Here is a 22,683-nt window from a genome sequence, read left to right on the forward strand (position 1 = left end):
GTGTGCAGGCAAAGGCACAGCAGGCAGGACTACTGAAAGGAAAGCACAGAGCGGGACCGATGCATGGTTTTTATTGACTTTTTTAGAAAAAAAAAAAAAAAATAGTTTTAAGACAGTTGTGTGCAGAAGTACCCATGTACACAGAGGCTACGGGCAAAGCCACCCGCCTGCTCCTAGCCCTGGGTCAGAGCACTGGCCTGTCCCGGCAGGGCGGGAGGCGATGGGTGCTCCGTCAGGCACCGCGTGATGAAGACCTCTGCCAGGTGGGCAAGGACGGGCACCTCCTGCCTGCCTGTCCCCTGCCCGCAGCCTCTGCCTACATCTCCTCTATGTACAGTACAGTGGTGCTCGGCAGCCCCGCCGGGCGTGCAGTGTGCTCCTAGCGCCGGCGGCCGCTCTGCCAGAGAAACAAGTGGTTGCGAGTCCTAGCGGGACAGCTTAAATAAAAAAATAATAATAATTATTAAAAAAAAAAAAGGGGGGAATTAGGGAAAGGAAGGTAGCCAAAAAAAATACTGTCAGGGCAGCAAGGAGCCGTGAGCGTGCTCTTTGCCAGATGCTGGCACAGTGCTGCCGGCGGGTTTGGTGCCCGGCATCTCCACTTGCCCTGTGATTGTCTGGCCTGGCCCCACTCAGCTGGGACAAGAGCTGGTCCAGCCTTGTCACACTGGATTTGACCTCCCTGGCCACTGGCGTGGTGGCCTGGATGTGTCCATGTCTCCCCCAGCAGCACATCCCAGTTAAGATCCAGCCCGGAGCTATTTGGGAAGCAGGTACAGCTGCCGGATAAATCGGCCAACCCCCCACCACCGGAGCAGCACAGCCTGGTGTAGCCGACAGGAGATGGTCAAGGCACTCGTAGTTGCTCGTGGTTTTGTGGTTTTAATTTTTCTTCCCCTAACAAACAACCCAGAAAGGTGGAGACAGGGGCTCACTATAACCTGTCTCCATGTCCCGGGGTTGGGCGGGGTTCAGGCTGGCTGTGGTGGCTGCAGGTTGTGGGCAGGCTGCTTGTGTCGGGGGGGGTGCTGCTTCTACCAAAACCCACCACAAAAAAAGATGAATTTCCCCAGCCCAGGGGATGCTCAGTGCCTGCTCCAGGTGACCCAAACCCTTGATGATTGCAGAGAGAAATCTCAAAAAGAAGAAAACTCTGAAAAACAACCAAACTGAAGCAGAGAAACAGTAAGAGGCTGCTACAGAAAAGCCAGATGCAAAAGGGTAAAAAAAAACAACCTCCAAGCCCAAAAAAACCCTATGGTGATTGTTCCTCAAATACCTATTGCAACCAGGCAGGGCAGGCAGGGCTCCCCCCAGCCCCGCAGTCCCTGCCCCAGGAGCCACGGGGCTTGTGCCCCGGGCACCCATCGCTGTGCCAGGCACCCAACGCCATCACCGGCTGCGCAGGCAGAGGGTCCCTCTCCAGGGGATCTTTCCCATGATTGCCTTTTTCTTGAGCTTTCCAGAATCTTCTAAAGAAAACCACCCCACCCACCTGATTGACCCAAAGAGAGTGGTTTTAGTTACACCTCTGGGGAGGCAGTTTCCTTCCGCATGTCCCCATCCTGTGCCCCAGGGCAGCCTGTCCAGCCCAAAAAGCCACAGGGACCCTGAGGGCACCAGCTGCACCAAACTGGTGTAAACCAAGCCCCACCCTCACAAACGGAGCAAAGACTTTGGGATTTCAGCTTCTCACCAGAGCTGTCTCTTCATAGCAACACAAAAAAGCATGGTTCATTCACCCACTAAAGCTATCTCTAATCTTTTTTCCCAGCCTGAAAGCAAAAGGAAATCTCAGCTCCTTCCCTCTGGCGGGGCAGGACCCGCAGCTGCATCCCGCATCCCTGGAGCATCCTCTGAGGGAGCCCAGACGGAGGAACCAGGCTGCCACTCCTGCGGGTTTCTTAGCTGCCTTTTTCCTGGTCGCTCCTGAAATCCATCCTACCCTTCCTCAATCCAAGAGGAGCGGGGATGCCTGGCCCTGAAGCCAGGGTTCTCTCCATCCCCCAGCCCACTGCAGAGCATCAGCCGGCGATGGTTGGCTTCCCACAGCCACCAGCTCCTCCTGATGGGTCCATGTGCTCACAACCACGCTGGGACCTGCCTGTGCGCCAGGAGCCTTCCGCAGGGAAGTGACGGCAGCGGCTGCCCCAGGTGGGTACAAAAAATTATCAAAAGAAAGGAAGAAAGAAGCAGCTGGTTCCACTGGCAAGGCTGCTCGGCTGCCACGTCTCCCTTGGCCTGGACACGATGCTTGGGTGCTCCCCAAAGTCACCCGGCTTCAGCGGGTGGGGGGGTTTGTCTTGTTTTAAAAAGAGCAGCATTTGGTTTGACTGTAAAGAGATGCAAAGCGGACGCCCCCGCCGCTCGGTCCATCGCTGATTGTGTTTACAAATCCTTTCTCAGCTGAGTTTCTTAATAATCATAATAATTAAAAAAAAAAAAAAAGCCAACAGTCTCCTTTAGCTCTGAACCTGATTGGCTGCTGGAGGCACCAAATATTGCTGAGGGCGGCTCCATGGGTGGCACGGGGCTGTGCTGCCCACCCAGCGCCCATCACCCGAGGCTGCCGGGGAGACCCTCTGCCCCCGTGGGCAGACGGGACCAGCCAGGTCTGGGGAGCCAGAGGAGCCGCATCCCTCAGTTCCCCCGGTAAACCTCGATCTTGCTGGTTTTGGCCAGCATGTCGATGATGTGTGCCTCGAAGTCAGCGTCATGCACCCCTGTCTTCCTGAACTCCCCGGCGTAGCGGTTGTTCTCCCAGTAGTGGTGCCAGTTGCCCCGGCTGTCGGCGCCGAACCCGAAGACGTTCACCTGTGATGGGGAGGAAGGAGGGTGAGCCAGCCCTGACCCCCTGCCGGGCCTGGGAGCCCCTTGGCCAAGCACCCACTTGGAACCTGCGAGGTTCAGGATCCCAGTAAAGCCACCTCCCAAGTAACAAGTGCTAAGAGGAAATGGCCTCAAGTTGCACCAGGGGAGGTTTAGATTGGATATTGGGAAAAATTTATTGGTGGATTGGAACAGGCTGCCCAGGGAAGTGGTGGAGTCACCATCCTGGAGGTGTTTAAAAGATGCATAGATGAGGCTCTTAGGGACATGGTTTAGTGCCAGTGTTGGGTTAGCGGTCGGACTCAATATCTTGAGGGTCTCTTCCAACCAAAATTATTGTATAATTCTGTGCCAGTCAGGAACCCGTGGCCCGGAGGAGGACCCCAAGGAGCCATCACCCACCTCATCGCAGACATGGAGGGCGAAGAAGAGCACCAGCATGCCAGTGGAGGGGTAGCGCCCGTGGTGCTCCGTCCAGCGGTCGTGGATGTACTTGAAGAAGGCAGGATTATAGATCTGCACCTGAGAGGATGAACTGGGGTTAGCACCACGTCCCCTTCAGCAACAGCACCAGGGGAAGGAGCACCAAGAGGTGGGGTGACCCCTGGGGAAGATGGGGTGAGAGGGGCCATGGCAAAACGGGCACTCACTGCAGTGGTTGGGATGACACCTGCTTACCTTTTCTTTGTCCACCCGCAGAAAAGGCTTCACAGGTGCGTATGTGCTGGGGAAAAAGCAGAGAGGCAGGTAAGCTCCCCGGGATTCCGTGCCTCAACCCCAGCCTGAACTGCCAAGGGACCAGTGCTGTGGGATGCTCCGGGAGACAGGAACCGGCGGATCCCCACCGCTCCCAGGACAGCTGGTCCTGCGGCAGGTGAGCAGCCGGCCCGGTGCTGCCAGTGCCCGCCAGGTACTTACAACCTGATCTGGCCGGTGGAGAGGGCACTGGCGATCCAGAGCAGGTCCAGGGTTTTGAAGGGCACCAGCACGAAGCTGACGTTGGCAGGCAGGTTCTTGGCACTCTCAGGGTACATGAAGTGGTGTGTGGTCCGACCGCCCACGTCACCCTCAAAACCCACTGTGGGGGCCTGGTTCATCCTGGGGAGAGAGCAGGGAAGGTGACACCCCCCTCCCAGCCATCCTGTCCTTTGCAGGTGACACAGGTGTCCTCCAGGAGCTGTTGAATGCTGCCAAGGAGCAGTTTCCCAGCCTGCTGATGCTCAGGGTGCTGGGATAAACTGAGGACCCCCTCGACTAGCCAGCCCAGGGTGATGGCAGGGCAGGACCCACTCCCACCCCTCCCAGCACCCAGCAGGACCCACGGTGGGCTCTTTGACTGAGCTACTGGAGCTGGGCTGTGGCGTATGGCAAAGAGACAACCCTCTTGGTGTCTTCTGACCCACAGCAGACCCAGAGAGACGCTGCTGTGGTGCACAGCAGGAGCTCAGCACCCGCTGGTGCTGCCAGAATTGCCCCATGCCTCTGCACTGCTCATGGGGCTGAGCAGGCAGGCAGTGTCCCCCCTGCACAGTGCTCCCCTGCCCTCACCGCATGACAAAGTCGTGCCCGTCGATCTCCGGCCCGTAACCGGAGCCGCGCAGGTTGCCCGAGTTGCCAACCACGGCACAGCGGCGGCAGCGGCGCGGGTCGCGGGAGCGGTAGGGATCCTCCCCCGGCACGATCTGGAAGAGCTTGCTCAGGACCTCGTGGGTATTGTGGGACTTGAACTGGGGCTGCAGCATCTGCCGGAGGGAGAAAGTGGTGGTGGCAGCATCGGCCAGCAGCCCCTTCCTCGCTCGTGGAGGAGAAAACTGTGTCCCCACGCTGCTAGAGGATCTGTCCCTTCACTCACCATCCACCACCTCTGGACGTCAGGTGGCAGGTCCATGTTCTCCTTGGTCCACACCGGGGACACGGCACCATCGTAGCGCCCGTCAAACCATTCGGCAGCCCCAGCCTCCTCGGCCGGGCAGCGGTGGCAGGCACAGCCTCGGGAGTATGGCCCCCCCTTGCTGAGCCGCTGCAGCCCAGCGTAGCCGGGTACCAGCTTCACCCGGTGGATGCCACCCAGCCCGCCAGGGTCCAGGTAGGCGATGCTGTGGTGGGAGTAGGTGAAGAGGAGGGACATGACGAAGACGAGCAGGAAGGCGGTCGAGAGGAAGCAGAAGCGCAACGAGCACTTCATGGTCGGCGGGCGGCTGAGCCGGGGAGGGCACCTGCTCCGGCATAGGGCTGGGATGTAGGGCGCGGGATGGCGTCAGCTGGCCAGCGAGGCTTCCTGAGGGACCGAGAGCTTTAAATCACCACGGTGGAGGCGGAGAGTGGGGGATGTGGAGTCCCCCCCCCATGTCGGGCTCCTACCTGCCGGGCTGCAGCTTTCCATCCGCGTGGTCCAGCCGTGGCAAGGGCCCCCGACGGCTCCACGTGCCGAGCAGAGAGCAGCCACCGCTGGAGTCCAGCACGGCTTGGCACACCGGCCTCAGCCGCGGCACTGCGCCACAGTGGCTCCTCCAGGTCCCAGTCGGCTCTCGGCTGTGATGGTTCTCATCGTCCCTGGGCTTTAGCTGATCCGCTGGCACGCTGCCCTCAGCCGCTGGCTCCTGATGACACCAACCTGGAGTGGGAAGGAGGGGCATGGCGGGTTCAGGGGTGGCGACACACGTGGCAAAGCAGGGGGGCTGCCCCAAGCAGGAGGAGGGTGCTGGGGGATCGAGGAGTTTGTTTGTTCCCAATTGAGCTTTTCAAAAATGTCACCCAGCCCACCCTCAATTGTGGGGCTGCAAGGGATGAGCTGTCCCCAAAGGGGACAAGCAGGCGCAGGGTGCAAAGGGAGCTGAGATGCCAGTATCGCCCGTCACCAGTGGTGCCAGGGAAGCTCCCGGCAGCTCCCAGGCTGTGCCCTCCCTCTCTCTGCCAGACAAAGACTCAGCCATGAACTCGCCTCTGGAGCTGAACAAGTGGCTCCTTTCTGCCGCTCAATCCTCCTTCTCTATCAAGCCACAAGCAGCCCCTCCAAAACGCTCTTCACCGGCTGCTGCTGCCGCCACAACAGCCGGGAAACAGCCGTTTCGCAGCCCGACGGGTGCCCCAGTGCCGGCGGCTGTCCCCTCCCCGCGTGGCAGCGTCCCTCGGGGAAGGTCACCTGCTCGCTCGTGATCCCAGCGGGTAAAAATAGCCGAGGCAGAGGTGCTGGCGCCTGCGCCTGGGGAGGGACGGGGAGAGCAACTGAGCCCCCTAAGCTGAAGGGACAAAGCCGGACCCCACTCCTCGGTGAAAAAAAAAAGGCTGAAAATCCCCTTTTAACACAGTTTCTGAGCTGGGACAGGATCCACCACCCCAGCGGGACGGAGATGTGACCCATCCGGGGCTTTTCAGGGGGGAGGGGGATGCTGGGGTAAGAACCCTCCCAAGGCCAAACCCAGCTCAGCCCTGGCCCCAATTAGGCCAGCAGTGCTAATTAAGAGCTGGCAGGCACTGGGGATGCCTCTTTCCTACAGAAACCACCCTCCAGAAGCTACCAGCTTTTTTACTGGGGATGGAGGCTGCGGAACCCCCCAAAAAGCTTCTTGCCAGGATGGGGGGAAACCTGAGTATGGACCAAAAAAATCCCCCCCCAGCGTATCACGCTGCAGGCACAGATGACTCCTGCACCAGTCATTAACCCGCTGTCAAATATTTGTCCAAGTGGTGAGAGACCTTAAAGGAAAGAGACAGAAAATGGATGCACATCCCAGGCACGAGCACTGTCCCCAGTCCTTTTCCCGACTCAGGGAGGTTTTAATATGCCTACATGTCACATGAACAACCGGCGAGTGACTGCGATGAGTTTCTTGGGTTGCTGCCAGTGGAAAAAGCAGGGGCGGTTGTTAAAGGGAGGGTTTTCACCGAAGGGAATTTGGGAAAAAGCCAGTGAAAAGCTATAAACCCGCTCTCCGGATGCACAATGCTGGAAGGTTTTGGAGGTAAAAGGTGATTTTGGGCTCTTTTGAGCTGTGACGTGGCGAAGATGCCGGGCGGGATGGGCTGAGCCCCTTCCCCTGCTCCCGCTGCTCTCTGTCCCACAGGGCTTTTTAAAGGCTAAAGGAAATCGGCTATCACGTGCCTGCGGTATTTTAGTTCCCGGTGAAAGGGGGAAAAATCCTTTTCCGGCTCCTTGCCACATCCCAGCCTTGCCGGCATCTGGAGCGCGCTTTGCCCAGCCCCATGCCGGGGCCTCCCAGAGCTGCCCTCGACCGCAGGCGGGGAAAAACCATCCCCCAGCCCAGGTGTTACAGCATCCTCAAAGACCAGCGGCTCGTTTGAGTCATCACTTCCCTAGCAGGGGCTGGAGGCTGTTTCCATCTGCACTGCTCCCCACAGACCCAACATCCAGAACACCCCAGCATCAACTGTTCCCCCCCTGCCAGCTCCCGAAGTCAAACCAAACCTGCCTCCGGCAAAGCAAACCCCACCGGCCATTGCAAGGGCTCTTTGCACCAGGTTTTGATGTTTCCCTCTTAAAATAACAGGGGATTCCAGGATTTTTCCATGGTGAGAGAGCCTAGTAACTCAGCAATATCACTAAATAAAAGTTCATCCCCTGGTCTCCTTAATCACCTCCTGAAGACCACATGCTCATCAAACATGAGTTTCTCTTTGATTGCAAGAGCTAACGAAGCGAGGCTATTAAAAGGTCCTGGTAAATCACCCTGCTGCTTTTACAGTTGGATGACTTTTCCAACCATATAATCTTTCATTTCAGGATGTATAATCTTTAATTTGGGGATGAATGCTGGAGTGACAGACTCAGGGCCTGGTGAATGCCTTCCCCTTCTCCATCCATTGTAACACCATCCCCACTCAGCTTTTTTAGTTCTTGTTGGCTTTGCTCATTTCTAACCTCTCCTGAGGTTGCTGGCACTGATTTCCTTGCTGGAAAATGACAGTCACTGACCGGGTGCTGGAGCAGCACCCAGCCGCTGCAGCTGAAGGAGTGGGAAACGCACAGGGACCCCTTATCCTAGCCCAGCATCCCTCCTGTGTCACGCGTGGAAAAAAGAGATTTAGGGTTTTTTTTGACAGGGAAGTCGGGGGGGGGTGTGAGCCTTCTCCCACCTCCTTCAGCCCCAGGCAGAAAGAAACACCAAGTGGTGATCTGTCCTTGTTTCAGGCCTGGCTTCAGCAAGCAGGATTAGTACAAAAATTCATAAAACCGCTCAAATTTGCCTTTTCTCTGTGGCCCGAGTGGCTGCCCAAGGTTGCAGCCCCCCCAGTGCTGCTTTAGCCATGGAGCTCGTCCCTGCCGGGGCTGTCAGCTCGCGTTAGCTCGCTGCAAATGGGGGATGGCGAGCGGGAAACCTGCCCGGGGCGGCGCGGGAGGGGACGATTCTCCCTTCCTTCTGCATCACTTGGCTTCCAAAGCCAAACCGAGGCCCGACGAGAAAAGCACGGTTAATTAAAATGGGCTTTTCCTGCACCACCCCATCCAGAGGGATCAGATTTTCCCCTAGGAGCAGAGAGCGAACCTAGGATAAGGGCATTTCTCCTGCTATTCAGCGATGCCGAGAAGGATTGACGGGCACCAGGTATTAACAGGAGAAGCCAATTCATGGGTTAAGCCATCACCACAGCCCGAAGGCAGTGAGGACCTGGTAACTTATTCTTCATCCTTTTAATTAATCATACTCTTATCAGCCAGCTCAATCAGCTAATGGAGCCGAGTTAATTGGGTTTCCCATGCTTTAAACCCTTCTCGCACCCCCAGCTGGCAACGGCAGTGTTTTCTCGTGCCCAGCATCCCAAGGGGTTATTTTGGGCTCATCCCTCAGTGCTGGGATGGGGCCAGGAAAGAGCACAGGAGGCCAAATCCCCAGCGCAGAGCTGGGATGGAGCCAGCCACTCCCGAGGCAGTTTCCTATGGGATTTGGGGGCACAGAGGAGGTCCCAGCAGTGGGAACGCTCAGGAAGGGATGCTCCCACCCTTTGCTGGTGGATGGAGCTTGCAGGCATGGGTCCAGCAGCATCCCAAACCCTTTGGCTTGACCACAGCACAGCGGGGACCCTTTGGGCACATGCTCCAGCCCCAACACGCTGCACTGGCCCACGGGGTGATGCTGGATCACAGTATCACAGTATGTTTGGGATTGGAAGGGACCTCAAAAGATCATCTAGTCCAATCCCCCTGCTGGAGCAGGAACACCTAGGTGAGGTCACACAGGAACATGTCCAGGCGGGTCTTGATGTGGGGGACTTTGGATGCAGAGCCCATCCTCTCCCCTCCAAAAACACCCACTGGCAGAAGCAGCCAGTCGCCCCTGCAGCTCACGTGCATGGACTCACTGGGACAGGTGAGCCACATGCACCACCAGCCCACACGGCTGATGCCCCCGTCCCCGAGAAGGGATACTGCTCGGCAGTGTGCCAGCACTGCTTCCCTCGCCTACACCAGACCCTGCAGCCATTCAGCTCTTCCTGCCTGGGCTGCTGGGGGGACAAGGGGACCCCCAGCCCCTGTGCCTGTGCTGCAGGGGGGTTGATAAGCCCAAGGCCACACTCACTGTGTGGCCTTGTTATTCCTGGCTCCCTGCACCAGGACAGGCAAGGAGGGGAAGGGGACTCGCTGCTCAGCCTGATGGAGAAGAGAGACTCTGCCCCCCAACCCCAAGTTCCTGCAGAGCCCATCAGAGCCATGGGCCAGACCCAGCCATGCTGCCCTGCACCCCCCGGCACCAGCCCCAGAGCCCCCAGATTGCACTAACTGCCCTAGCTGCTGGGTACCACCGAGCCACCAAGTCAGGTACCACCAGATCAGATACTACTGAGCCACCTGATCACAAAACACCAGGTAAAGTGCCACTGAACCACCAGGTCAGGTACCAGCAGGTCAGGTACTGCTGGGTCAGATACCACTGAGTGATTGGGTTGGGTACCACCACACCAGGTACCAGCACATCAGGCACCACCAGGCTGGCTCCCACCAGGCTCAGGGCTGGCTAGCAGGCAGGATGCTGGCCAGCCCATGGCAGAGCCCAGGTCTCACCACCCCCCTGCTGCCTCCTCCTGTCCCCATCCTCCCCACAGCTCCCCAGCCTCTGTAGGTGCCCAGCTGCTGGATATCTTGTCATCCCATGGCTGTGGGCTGGGGTCAGCAGGGTCTGCACCCCCAAATCAGTCTCCCCACATCCTCAGCCACCTGTAAGGAGGTGGCCACGCTGCAGGCAGGCATGCTGCCCAGCAAGGACAGGGCTCCTCATTCACTCTGTGTCACCAGCACTCAGGGAGCCATCAGCAGCACCCTGAGCCCCCCATCAGCTGCTGCAGCTCCCTATCCACCACCACAGCTTGTTTTACCAGCCCGCACTCATTAGGTACACACTCAATGCCTCACTAGGAAAATATGTGCAGGATGAGCGGACGCTGCACCAGAGAGGCATCGCTGGCACTGGCCATGGCCTTTTGCCCAGGAAGGTGAGCAGGGGTGCGGGGGCTCCCTGTCCCGTGCCCTGGGGCTCAGCAGCACCGAGGATGGGAGGTGGTGGAAACCGAAAGGCTTTCAAGGGCTGTTTGATGGGTGCTGTGACCCAAAGCCCCCCTCTGCCTCTTGGGACACAGCCTGAGCAGAGAACTGAAAACTCAAGAGAACTGAAGCCCAGTAAAACTGCCCAGGGTTTGCTCCATTTGTAGGTGGTGCTGAGAGGCTACAGAACTCATTAAGAAAATTGTACCTACGAGATTTGATTGCAGGGATGTTACGAAAGGCTCTCCCAGCTGAAGGCCATCGGTCCCAGCATAGCCCAGTTACTGCCAGGGACTCCCATTAAATGTAAAATTAGAGCAGCTCCTCTGGCAGAGGAACACAACTTCTCAGCTCTGCTAGCTGGGGCTCTGCTCAGACACTTAGGGAGAAGGGGGAGCACTTACATTTTCCTAATTAGCCCAATTACCGCTGAAAATCAAAAGTCCCTTGCTGGGGACATGGTGGCATCTAGAGCAAAGTGACTGCACCTTGCTCTGGTTTCCCAAGAGTGACTGTTGTGGGAGTTATTTTAGAACCCCAGCACTGAGCTATTCATCCAGTAAGAAAAAAAATAAAGACCCATATATGACACATGCATATATATATATATATGTATATATGTATATATTTATAATTTATATATATTCACCATTCATTCCTGTGCATTTTTGGGGGTGTCTTTGGGAACTTTGCTGAGGAGCTGGGGTCCAAATCTCCTGCAGTCTCCGTAAAAGCTTTTGGGAGATGCTGGTGGCAAAGACAGACGCGGAGCCAAGAGATCGCCCAGAGCCCGACTCGGAGCCCAGCATAGCACAGAAAGGAGGTTCCCAGCCTCTCCCACCACATCCCAAGCCCTTGGGGATTTGTGGGCTCTGATAAATCACAGCTTGTTGAGAAGCACCGAAGTCAGCCAAGCTGCTGGAGAACAATTAGCAATTTGCACTCTTGCAAAAATTAAATGCAACGGGAGGAGACGAAAGCCATTAAGCTGCTGGGTCCTTGGTGTGGGCCAAGCTGGGTGGCATCGGGCATGCTGAGAGCTGGTGGGGAAATCATGGTGCTCTTGCTGATGCTGGAGCCTTGTGCTGAAAAGCGGCAGTTTGGAGCTTGTTTGGGCAGGAGAATCCAAGCCTGAGTCAGTTTCCTTGTGTGGCAGCCGAGGCTCTCCCAGCCTGCTCTCCCTGCGTGCTCTCCCAGCCTGCTCTCCCTGCGTGCTCTCCTTGCCTGCTCTCCCTGCCTGTGCTCCCTGCCTGCGCTCCCTCCCTGCCTGCTCTCCCTGCCTACTCTCCCTGCCTACTCTCCCTGCTTGCGCTCCCTGCCTCCAGCGCCGGCGAGGCGTGGGTGGGCGAGCGGATCGCGTCTTTGCCATTGCTGAGAACCGCCATGAGCTCCTCGGAGGAGAGGGAAATGCTTTTGACAGGCAGCTGCTGCACACAACCGGCAGTGGGGCTGCTGCTTGTTGCCAGATGGGAACAGACAGACAGACAGACGAGCAACGTGCATGGTGGGAGGGGATGGCAGCCAAGGTAGTGCCCCCCCACCCCAAGATTCACCGCTGCGGATGCAACATCTGGCTCTGAAAGCCCAAAGCACTGAGCAACTTTCCGTCCCCACTTGCTGCCCTGGCTGGGACATGGTTGGTGCTGCTGCTCAGGATGGTGCTGATGTGGGGGAGCCCCACAGCCCCTGGCCTGGCATCCCCAGATAACAGGGGGCAAAAACACCTCTACCAGCTTGGAGGCCACCCGTTTTCCTGCTGGGAAGCTCAGCAAGTTTTGTGGGGTTGATGTTATTTGGTTTCACCCAGCTGGGTTTTTTGCAGCAGGAAGGCCATGGCCCTTCCTCTGGTCTGAGCTCACCCGCTGCCCTAGCACCATCTTCCCCCCGCAAAATCCTCCTGTTAGGTAGGATGGGGAGCCCTTGGTTCAGGGGAATATTTGGGAGCTTTGCAATAAGTGTTCTGGCTCTGCAGTTAGAGCCTGAGCAAAACCTCGCCTGATCCTGTGCCTCCAAGCCCCCTAAGTGCATGGGGACCCCTTGCAACACCAGCCCCTAAAAACCAGGCACTGGTACCAACCCCACTCCAGCAGCCTCAGCCAGGGAAATACCTCACAACACCAGGACAGGCACACACCCAGGCAGGTCAGATGCTGATCGGATCCCATGACAACACCCATGCTGGCACTCCATAGGCATAGATGCAGGTAACAGGCATTCCCCTGCTTCATGACAGTTTCCTACCCTGTCCCCAGGGATGCTTGTGCTGTGTTTGTGAAATCCTGGCTGACACTACCCAAGCGAGGGACGCTGTGTGTCACACAGCCATGTGTCACACTGCTGCTGAGGGACCTTACACGCATGCAGCACACACACACACACACACACACATACACATACACACACACACACACACACACACACACACACATACACCGGGACTGGTTGGGACTGAGGACACCCACAGCAAGCTCTGCTGTCCTGGACCCCTTTGTGGCCACCCCAGCACCTCCCTGGGGTCTGGGCCCCATGGCACCACCCCGGGGCACGCAGCTGGAGGGGGGCAGCTCCCCCAGGCTGCGGGGAGCCACACCAGGTCCAGCCCAAACACTCTCACCAGGGGCAAGCGTCCTCCCCAGGGTGAGTGCATCCTCTGGGGGGAGCACCCTGGGGCTGCACCCCAGGGCTGTGGCCAGTGCATCCTCATCCTCCCTGGGACCAGCACCGCAGGGCCTGGGCCAGCCACCCGGCCAGCGCATCCTGCCGGAACCAGCACCCTAGGACTGGCAGCCAGGACCGGGGCCAGCGAATCCTCCCGGGGCCATCGTGTCCTCCCGGGGCCAGTGCACCCTCCCACGGGCCAGAATCCCAGGACCGGGGCCAGCACCCGGGGCCAGCGCACCCTCCCGGGGCCATCGTGTCCTCCCGGGGCCAGCGCATCCTCCCGGAGCCAGCACCCCGGGAGTGAATCCAGTGCATTCCGGGTGCGTGCTCCCCAAGGCCAGCACTAAGTACCGTGGTAGTTCCCCGCCAGCCTCCCCCGGTCGCAGCCCGCGTTCTCCCGCTCCCGGGACCGGTCCTCCGAGCCGGGCCGTGCGCGCATCCCCCTCCGGGCCCGCTCCCCGCCGCGGTACCTGGTTCGGCTCCGGCATGGCCCCGCCGCCGGGCGCACCCGGGCCCCGCCGCCGCCCCCCGCGCCGCGCCGCGCCCTCCGCGCTGTGCGGGGCCGGGCCGGGCCGTGCCGCGCTGTGCGGGGCGGGGGGCCGGGCCCGGCAGCCTGGGAGATGTAGTCCTCGGCCTCCCGCCGCCCGACGGGGCTTGTGGGACTTGTAGGAGGCGAGCGGGGCCGCGCCGCGACCACCCGGCGCAACGACATCCCCGGTATCTTCCCCGGTATCCATCCCCGTACCCACCCCGGCACGCCAGCATCCCTGGTAGCTACCCCGGTATCCACCGCGGCTCATCCGCACCCCTCGTATCTACCCCGGTACCCACCCTAGGACACCGGCGTCCTCCGGTACCCACCCTTGCGTATGGGCATTCCCGGGCACCCACCGAGGTACCCACTCTGGTAACTCCCGCGATGTCCATCCCCGCACATCGGCAGTCCCCGCTACCCACCCAGTCCCTGCCCCGGCACATCGGCACTCCTCGATACCCACCCGGTGCCCACCCCGGGACATCGGCACCGCCCGGTATCTCTCTCCAGTGCCCACCCCGGTGCACCGCCTTCCCCGGTACCCACCCTAGCACTCACACGGGCCCTTCGGCACCCTCGGTGTCCAACCGGGCACCCACCAGCCGCCCACCCCGGCACCCACCGGGCACCGGCACCCACGGCCCGCACCTGGGCACCCCCATCCCCCTGGAGAGCCCCTGGGAGGAGCCGGGCTGAGGCCGAGTGGGCTCGTTACAGGGATAGCGCGTGGCACTTGGGGGTACGCGCCGCCGCCGGCAGTCAATTTGGGGCAGAAAAACGTCAAAACCTCTATTCCTCCCCTGCAAGCCCCTCGCTGAGGCGACAGCGCCGAGGCAGGGGTACACTGTACCTTTAAGCAGCCCGGGGCCTGTCTGGCCGTGCAGTGCACGCTGGGAGATGTGGTCGTCACTGACGAGCCTCCCGCAGCAGGCGCAAGGCCGCTGGCGGGGCTGGACTACAGCTCCCAGCAGGCACCGCGCCGCCCACCAGGGGGACGAAGGGCAGCGTGTCCGGGCCAGCGCAGCGATGGCGGCGGAGTGGAGCGTACTCCTCCTCACCTGCCAGCGCGGCGGCTGCGTCTCCGCCTTCCAGCGAGGCAAGCGGCGGGGCTGGCGCTCGCCCTCTCCCCTCCGGGCGGGGCCGGGGGTGCCAGCCCTCAGCGCCGCCGGCCTCTCGCTTGGCAGAGCTGGAGTCCCGCCGGCTGAGGGGCAGCCTGGGCCCGCGGCCCCCCGCGCTCCTCCTGGCCGTGGAAGACCCGTGGGCCCGGCTGGGCAGCGGCGGGGCCACCCTCAACGCTTTGCTGGTGGCGGCCGAGCACCTCAGCGCCCGGGCGGGCTGCACGGTGAGTGGCCTGTCCCCGTCCCGGGAGGGGCTGCGGTGGGCCCGGGGGAGCGGCTGCCCCGTCCCCGGTGACTGTCGCCTGCTCTCTCCTCCCAGGTGGTGACCTCCGATGTCCTGCGGGACGCCCGGATCCTCATTCTGCACATGGTGAGAGCCGACCCGGGACCCCTGCAGCACGGAGCCACTTCACACCCACTCCCTCTCTGTGACCCCCTCCTGGTTCCCCGTCCTGCCAGGGCCGTGACTTCTCCTTCGATGACTGCGGCCGGGCTTTCACCTGCCTGCCCGTGGAGGAGCCCAGCACCCAGGCTGAAGCCCTGGTCTGCAACCTGGACAGCCTGCTGGGGACCATGACACACCGGGTCTGTGTGGCCTGGGGGACGGGGCACTGGGGCGGTGCCATGGGATACTTGGCACCCCAGCTTGGGAGTGGGTTCGGCTCCCCATGAAGCTTTTGGGGTGCCTTCAGCAGTCTCCCAGCACAGTGGGAAGAGGGTGCTGGGTGTCCCACAAGGGCCAGACCCGCCCTGGGAATGTGGCCCTTCTTTCGGCAGCTCTGTGTGGGCTCCCCGCCTGGTGTGTGGGTTTGCAGCACTGACATGCTCCTCACCGTGCCCGCGGTACCAGGTGAGTGGGTGCCAGCCTTGCCTCTAGCCCCCGCTTTGGCTTGGGATAGGAGTTGGAGCTTGCAGTGGCACAGCCAGTTCAGCCTGTGCTGTGCCCCCATTAGGGTGCGTTTTCGCGGGTGTTGCTGATCTGTGTGTGGTAGGGAGCATCCGTTGTGCTTGCAGCAAGGTGGCCGAGGCTAGATGCTGCTGTCACCACCTCTGCTGTGGGCCCAGTTTTCAGGCAGCTGTGCCCAGTGTGGGTACGTGCGCTGCCCCAATGGGCAGTGGTTTCTATCCCTTTCTCTAGGGATCAACTGGGATGGCTTCCAGGGTGTCAGAGTGATTGCGGTGCCCGGGAGCCAGGCGTATGCCAGGAACCATGGGGTTTACCTCACTGATGAGGAGGTCAGTAGCAGTTCCCCCTTCAAGGGGCATCCCTTGGAGGTGCAGGGTTCCCTGCCCCTTCGGTCCCTTGGGTGCTGAGGTCTGGCTTGGGGCTCCTTAAGGAGTTTATCTGGGTGTTCTCGCTGTCAGGGGCTGGTGCACAACATCGTCTACAAAGGCACGGAGGCCCAGATCCAGCAGTGCGCAGGGCCTGACGGCACTGTCCCACTGGTATGGCACAACTTAGGTGTTGGTGGCCCTGCCAGCCCCATCTCTCGTGTCACCGTGGTGGTGGCCTCAGCCCCGCTGTGCTCTGGCAGGTCTGTGGAGTCGTTTTCTTCTCCTCGGATGCTGCCGAACAGCTTCTCGCCACCCATGTCGTACCTCCTCTGGATGCCTGCACCTACATGGGGCTGGATTCGGGGGCACCACCCATCCAGGTAACAGTCCCTCTGTGGGGGACAGGACCCCTCACCTCACGGGTGTCAGGCATCTCTGTAGGGCCTGTTTGTCCCTGCACCGTCTGTTTTGGGTGGAAGTGGTGGCAGGAGGGGAGCACCCAGCAGCAGGGTGGGGGGTCAGGGTGGCTGCACCAGCCAGCCCAGTTGCACCCAACAAGTCCCTTCTTTCTCCAGCTCTCCCTCTTCTTCGACATCGTGCTGTGCATGGCAGAGGGGATGACGGAAGAGGAGTTTGTGAAGGGTGGTGGTGATGCCAGCGTGAAGAGTGCCCGCTCTGTCCTGTGGACAGCTCTCCACACCTTCCCTCTTAGCATGGGTGTGTGACACTCTGACCTGCATGTGTGACATGACCCATCCCTGAGTCCCGTTCCCTTGCGTGGAGAGAAATGTGGTGGTTGGGGCCTGGCACCTGGCTGTTTCTCCCCGCTATGGCGGGTCCCCACGTCTCCTCAGCTCTTTGGCTGGGGATGTTCAGCCTGGCTGCCCGTGGCTCACATGGGTGTCAGGCACACCCACATTTGCCATCGGTGCGCTGACAGCTCTCCTGCCTCCCTGCAGCCTGCATCCCCAATGCATCCTATGACTACATGACCACCTCTGCGAGTGACCACATCCGCAGCCTGACGCTCCTGCCCGGCTCTGCCAGCCACCTCCGCTTCTGCAAAACAGCCCATTCCCATGTGGACGTATGTCCTCCTGTCCCCAGCCTTGCTCATGCACATTTTTTGGGGGTTGCTTCAGGCTGTGTGGCTGGACCCTGGTCCCACATGCCTCTGTGTCCCCGGCAGCAGCCCCATCTCCTGGAGGACGGCTCTTCGGTCACCAATTGCCTGCTGGAAGGAGCTGTGCAGCTGGCAGCCGGCAGTGTCGTCCAGCACTGTCACCTCCAGGTATGTGGCTGGGGTGGGGGTGACCCCGGGTCCTCAGTGCATTGAATGGGGCAGTGGGGTGGGATGGCACCCATGGCTGGGAGGGTGGACCCATGGCTGTGGGATTTGGAGTGCCCTTCTTCCTGGCTGCCTTTTGTCTGGTGCGGGAGACCGTGGTGGTTGTCACTCTTCCCAGTCAAGGAGAGGATGTTGTCACCTCTGGACTGTCCCTCCCTGGGGACCAGGTCAGACACTCTCCTTGTGGGCTTTATCATGGCAGATCTCTAAAGGCTGTCACCTGGCCTGGATTTATGCAGTCCGTGTCCCCACAGCCACATGACAAAACGCAGGGTGGTTGCTCCCTTCCAAGGTTGGGGGCTCGCTTTGGTTTGGGGGCTGCTGTGGGGCTGGCTGTGCCATTTCATGCCCTGCTGCCTCTTCGACAGGGTCCCCTGGAGATTGGTCCTGGCTGCCTCCTCTCGGGCCTTGCTGCAGACTCCTCGCCAGCCCTGCAGGGCTGTCCCCTGCATGACATTGTCCTGCAGGGCCACCACGTCCGGCTGCGTGACCTGCCCTGCCGTGTATTCACGCTCACAGGCCGCCTTGACGATTGGCAGGTACGGGGGCAGTGAGGCAGCAAAAGGCTCCCCATGAAGCCGAGGTGTAACCATACTCTCCATCCCCTGCAGAGCCCTGCTGATGAGGCCACCTACCTGAACATGCCCTGGGCTGAGTTTTTCCACCGTACAGGCATACGGTAAGTGCCACGTGCCAGGATGGGACAGGAGACCCCTGCTTCCCTGGGGATGGCTGCAGTGGGAGGTGGCACGGCCACCCTAACCCATCCTGCATTCCAGCTCCCCTCCTGGAAGGTGTCCCTGAGCCCTGGAACGGTGCTGACATGCTCTCCCTCCATCAGGGAAGGAGACCTTTGGGATGCCGAGATGCCGCGGAGGAGCCGCTGCCTGCTCAGTGCCCGGCTCTTCCCAGTGCTGCATGCCCACGAGGCGCTGGGGCTGGAGGATGTACTGTGGCTGCTGGCCCCAGTGGCTGGCAAGCGGCTGGCGCGTTGGCGGACGGCCTGGCGCATGTCGTGGCAGGAGCTGCTGCCCTGCCTGGACAGGGTGGCTGAGCTGGGCGCCCGCCGGGACCTTTTCTTCTTGCAGGGCCAGCACAAGGTGCGGCAGGTGCTGCTGGGCTGCCGGGACAGCAGCCTCCAGCCCCTCACCCGCAGTGCTGTCCATGAGGGCTACCATGAGGCCGTGCTGGGCACGCTGGACGAGGGTGAGCTGGACTTGCTGTGTGTTACATCTCTTGTGTATCAGGGCTGTTTGTTTCTCCCCACCCCCTCTAATGACCCCCTGCTGCAAGAACCCATGAGTTCACCCCTCACCCCTTGTTGCAGAAGTGGGCTGCTGTGGGACAACCTGCAGCCTGGCTGTGGCTTTGCAATCTCCTTTTATTTTCTAGTTGCCTCCACAGCTGATGACGCTGGCATCGCAGCCCGGGCGCTTGCCTGCATTGCTGACGTCCTGGGCTGCATGGCGCGAGGGGAAGGGGGCTTGCGGAGCGGCCCCGCTGCCAACAGGGAGTGGGCCTCGGCTTTTGGACGCCTGGAGAGTGGGGACATCGCTGGTGGTGTCCGGGAGCTGGCTGCTGAGCGGCAGAAGTGGATGAGCAGGTGAGGCTGGGGCTGGTGAGGGGCAGCTGTCCCATCTTGAGCATCATCACGTGCCGGGCACCATGGCAGCGGGCTCAGCATCCTTCTTTTCCCAGTCCAGCTCTGCTGGTGAGAGCGGCTCGGCATTACGAGGGGGCTGAGCAGATCCTTATCCGGCAGGCAGTGATGTCCTCATGCCAGTTTGTCACTGTGGGGGAGGTGGAGTTGCCACCCTTGGGGCACTGGGTGCAGGTGGCATGTCCAGCCCGCCTGGACCTCTCTGGTGAGTGTGTGTCCCCCAGACGGATGATCCGTGTGTCACCCCTGTGGTGCTGGGGGAAAAGGAGCCGGGGTGCTGCAGGGGGCTGACGGTGAGCCTCGGCAGGCGGCTGGAGCGACACTCCCCCCATCACATACGAGCACGGGGGGGCTGTGGTGGACGTGGCAGTGTTGGTGGACGGGTGCCGGCCCATCGGCGCCCAGGTGCGGCGCATCAGCGAGCCAGAGCTGCGCCTCACCAGCCTTGGTGGGACGCCACAGAGCGAGGCAGTGATGGAGCTGGTGTGCCGGGAGCTGGAGCACTTGCAGGATTACTGCCAGCCACATGCACCAGGTGAGGCGTCGCCATCCCCACAGCTCCCTACCTGTGATGTCCCCTTGGTGTCCTGACCCCATGGTACCAGCGTGGCCCCTTTTTTTGGACAATGGGGTAAGGGAGCAGGTAGCACAACAGGCATCAGCTTTGCTTTCTCTTTGTGTTTTCAGGAGCCTTGCTGAAAGCTGCCTTCATCTGCACCCAGGTGGTGCAGTTCCCCTCGCAGAAACCCCTGGGGGCCCAGCTGATGGAGAACTTTGGGGGCGGATTTGAGGTGCAGACCTGGTCCAAGCTGCCCCATGGGTCTGGCCTTGGTAAATCTGCAGGGAAAGGGCTGGGGAGTCCCTCCCTGGTACCAGGGAGTCCCTCCTGCTGCCACCACCAGATTGGTGCATCCCACTCACTGCCCTTGGCCCTACCTGTGCTCCCTGCAGGCACCAGCAGCATCCTGGCGGGAGCAGTGATGGCAGCGCTGTACCGGGCGGCCGGGAAGACAGCCAGCACCACATCCCTTATCCATGCTGTGCTGCACCTTGAGCAGAGGCTCACCACAGGTAGCGGCCGGGGGGAGAAGCCGCCCCACGGGGTGGGGGATCCAGCAGTGGCAGAGCACCCTATGCTCTGTAGGTGGTGGTTGGCAGGACCAGGTGGGTGGGCTTGTGCCTGGCATCAAAATCGGGAGGTCAAAGGCCCAGCTGCCGCTCAGGGTGGAGGTGGAGAAGATCCTGGTGCCGGATGGTTTTACCCAGACCCTCAATGATCACTTGCTGCTGGTGTACACGGGGAAGACCCGCCTGGCCCGCAACCTGCTCCAGGTAACACCCATGTGGCCCATGGGTGCCACAGCCTTTGGCCTCTGCTCCCCTATGGTCTCTGTTACCTGTCCCCTTCATTGGTGCAGAGCTTTCCCACCCCGATGGGAGCTGGCACCGAAGGCTGTGGGTGTGGTGCTACTTCCCTGGGTGCTGCTGGAGCCAGCTGGGTGGTGACAAGGGACGTTCTGGTGCCTTGCAGGATGTGGTGAGGAACTGGTACGCCAGGCTGCCCTCTGCCGTGCAAAATGCCGACGCGCTGGTGAGCAATGCCGAGGAGTGTGCCCAGGCCTTGAGGCAAGGTGTGAGCCCCCTTCCGTGGGCCAGGGCCCTTTGAACTGCTAAAGGAACACAAACTTCCCCAGGGAGGGTCTGTGCAGTCCTGGGGGAGGAAAAGGGCTGGGGGGTTGCAGACTTTTGCAGCTGCAGAAACCTCAAATCCTCCCCCCAGGCCTGGCATATTACTGGCAGTGCCTGAAAACCAGCACATTACAAGCAATGCCCTAAAATTCAGGCTTGAATGAAGACTTTGAGGAATGGGGGCTTAGACAAGCAGAGTCTGGCTGATTTTCCACGGGCCATCTGTGATGGGGCTGGAGGCTGTGCCCAGCCTGTGCAGTGGGTTCATTTGGGCTTTGGCTGCTGTAGAGGGGAAGCTGGAGCATTAAAGCATGGAAATTCTCCCCTTGTGGAGGATCAAAAATAAACAGCAATGTGATAGGGTTGGGTTTCCTTTCCAGCAGGCAGAGCTGGGAGGAAAACTGGGTAGATGAGAAGGTGGAATTTAGCTTGGGCTGAGCAGTTCAAGCAGATTTTACAGGCAGAGAAAGTAAAACAGGAGCTACAATACCAGTTTTAACTGCCTGAGCTGCTTAATAAACAGGCCAGGGAGATGCAACAGTTCAGTTAGACTGTATTAGGTGTTTGTAACTAGAATCTGAAGGAAGTACATTAACTCATAGCAAGTAATGTGACAGGGAGGGGTTACTAGAATGAGTGTTGGTCTCTTTTCCCAAGTAACAAGCAACAGGATGAGAGGAAATGGCCTCAAGTTGTGCCAGGGGAGGTTTAGGTTGGATATTAGGAAAATTTGTTCACAGAAGGGGTTGTCAGACATTGGAACAGGCTGCCCAGGGAAGTGGTGGAGTCACCATCCCTGGAGAGGTTTAAAAGATGTGTAGATGTGGTGCTCAGGGACATGGCTTAGGGGTGAACTTGGTAGTGTTAGATAAGGGTTGGATTTGATGGTCTTAAAGGTCTTTTTCAATCTAAACAATTCTGTGATTCTAGGAGAGGCAAGAAACAGAGGCAGAAACAGAGGCAAATGGTTTGCGATCTCCTCTCGCTTGCAGGTAACCTGCCGCTCCTCGGACAGTGTCTGGAGCGCTACTGGCAGCAGAAGAAGTGCATGGCCCCTGGGTGCGAGCCGTTGGCCGTGAGGCGCATGATGGCTGCTCTCCAGCCCCACGTCTACGGGCAGTGCTTGGCTGGTGCTGGCGGTGGTGGCTTCCTTTATGTCTTGACCAAAGCCCCTCGGCAGAAAGAGGCTTTGCACCAAATTCTAGCAAAAACCGAGGTGAGATGGGAGCTCCCAGGTGGTTCGCTGTCACAGGCGGCTCACAGAAACTTGCTTTATCTAGCACAAGCACCAGGAGCATCTTGGAAGTGAGAACAGGTCCCTTGATGGCTCCTGCCCAAACCCGTAACTTTTTTTTTTCCCTAGGGACTGGGCAACTTCAGCGTCCACAGCATCGAGGTGGACATGGGCGGTTTCCCTGTGGATGTTGTGGGATGTGATCTGAAGGATGGTGCTCCCTCCAGAGAGGATGTGGCTGTGTGAAGGTCTTCAGCCCTGACCTATTCCTGGCAAATGTGTGGGGCAGAGGAGGGAGAAGTCCCTGCTGTGTTAGGGGCAGCTCCTTCAGCTGGCTCCAGCAGGTGCCTTAGGTCTTGACGTGGCCTTTTTGTGCTGCTACTTGCCCCAAAAGCCAGAGAGGCTGGAGAAGTTGTGACGAGCAGGGCAGGCAAAACCATCCCCAGAGAGTGGTCTTGCTGGAAGGACAGTGTACTAGAGCCTCCAGGCTGATTTTTGGGGTTTCACTCCAGTTTTCTTGGCTTTCCAGCGAGAAAAGAACAGCACTTGTAGTGCTGCCTCTAGCAAGAGCCCTCCTGCTCTTCCAGCAGCCCGGGCCAGTGCTGCCCATTCAGCATCGAATGCTCCTACATGTGGAATCAAGTCCCTGACCTGTGCTGAGATGATTTCTGCAGTGAGTTACTAGTCCCTGCAGTCTCTTTGAATAAAAAAAAGTTTGTTCCTAGCATGAGTTTGTGCCACTCTGTCCCTAGCAGGGCTCCTCCCTCCCCGTGGGACAGCGCTGGCCCAGCAGTGCGGGGACAAAGCCCTTCTGGGGGTGGGTGAGTCAGAACTGGGGT

At 59.8% G+C, this 22,683-nt stretch overlaps 2 protein-coding genes across 9 annotated transcripts; one reads left to right on the forward strand and one right to left on the reverse strand.

The window, feature by feature from the left end:
- Positions 1 to 55: 55 nt before the first annotated feature.
- ST3GAL2 (ST3 beta-galactoside alpha-2,3-sialyltransferase 2) lies at positions 56 to 13,605 on the reverse strand. Of its 3 annotated transcripts, XM_065028993.1 has the most exons (9): positions 13,456 to 13,589; positions 5,771 to 6,031; positions 5,191 to 5,443; positions 4,682 to 5,107; positions 4,378 to 4,571; positions 3,748 to 3,927; positions 3,508 to 3,553; positions 3,232 to 3,351; positions 56 to 2,814 (listed from the first exon to the last, which is right to left on the reverse strand). In XM_065028993.1, the coding sequence occupies exons 4-9, from the start codon at positions 5,012 to 5,014 to the stop codon at positions 2,641 to 2,643; spliced, it is 1,047 nt and encodes a 348-aa protein (XP_064885065.1). In that variant the 5' UTR covers positions 5,015 to 5,107; positions 5,191 to 5,443; positions 5,771 to 6,031; positions 13,456 to 13,589; the 3' UTR covers positions 56 to 2,640. The 3 variants fall into 3 exon arrangements, with proteins under 3 accessions (XP_064885065.1, XP_064885066.1, XP_064885064.1); XM_065028994.1 differs by lacking the exon at positions 5,771 to 6,031 and having other exon boundaries at positions 4,682 to 5,122; positions 13,456 to 13,605; XM_065028992.1 differs by lacking the exon at positions 5,771 to 6,031 and having other exon boundaries at positions 13,456 to 13,604.
- An 854-nt stretch (positions 13,606 to 14,459) lies between these two features.
- Positions 14,460 to 22,568, forward strand: FCSK (fucose kinase). Of its 6 annotated transcripts, none has more exons than XR_010465962.1 (23): positions 14,461 to 14,616; positions 14,705 to 14,862; positions 14,958 to 15,008; positions 15,098 to 15,223; positions 15,416 to 15,488; positions 15,777 to 15,874; positions 16,004 to 16,084; positions 16,174 to 16,293; positions 16,489 to 16,630; positions 16,873 to 17,000; positions 17,100 to 17,204; positions 17,630 to 17,800; positions 17,873 to 17,940; positions 18,103 to 18,467; positions 18,654 to 18,864; positions 18,960 to 19,126; positions 19,229 to 19,456; positions 19,609 to 19,752; positions 19,873 to 19,992; positions 20,066 to 20,253; positions 20,453 to 20,512; positions 21,603 to 21,826; positions 21,974 to 22,568. XR_010465962.1 is itself a non-coding variant. In XM_065028968.1 (23 exons), the coding sequence occupies exons 1-23, from the start codon at positions 14,547 to 14,549 to the stop codon at positions 22,088 to 22,090; spliced, it is 3,255 nt and encodes a 1,084-aa protein (XP_064885040.1). In that variant the 5' UTR covers positions 14,461 to 14,546; the 3' UTR covers positions 22,091 to 22,568. The 6 variants fall into 6 exon arrangements, 5 of the variants coding, with proteins under 5 accessions (XP_064885044.1, XP_064885040.1, XP_064885041.1 ...); XM_065028968.1 differs by having other exon boundaries at positions 20,453 to 20,552; XM_065028969.1 differs by having other exon boundaries at positions 17,103 to 17,204; positions 20,453 to 20,552.
- The last annotated feature ends 115 nt before the right edge of the window (positions 22,569 to 22,683 follow it).

Source organism: Columba livia, chromosome 13 (assembly GCF_036013475.1).
Source record: "Columba livia isolate bColLiv1 breed racing homer chromosome 13, bColLiv1.pat.W.v2, whole genome shotgun sequence".
Taxonomy (NCBI): domain Eukaryota; kingdom Metazoa; phylum Chordata; class Aves; order Columbiformes; family Columbidae; genus Columba; species Columba livia.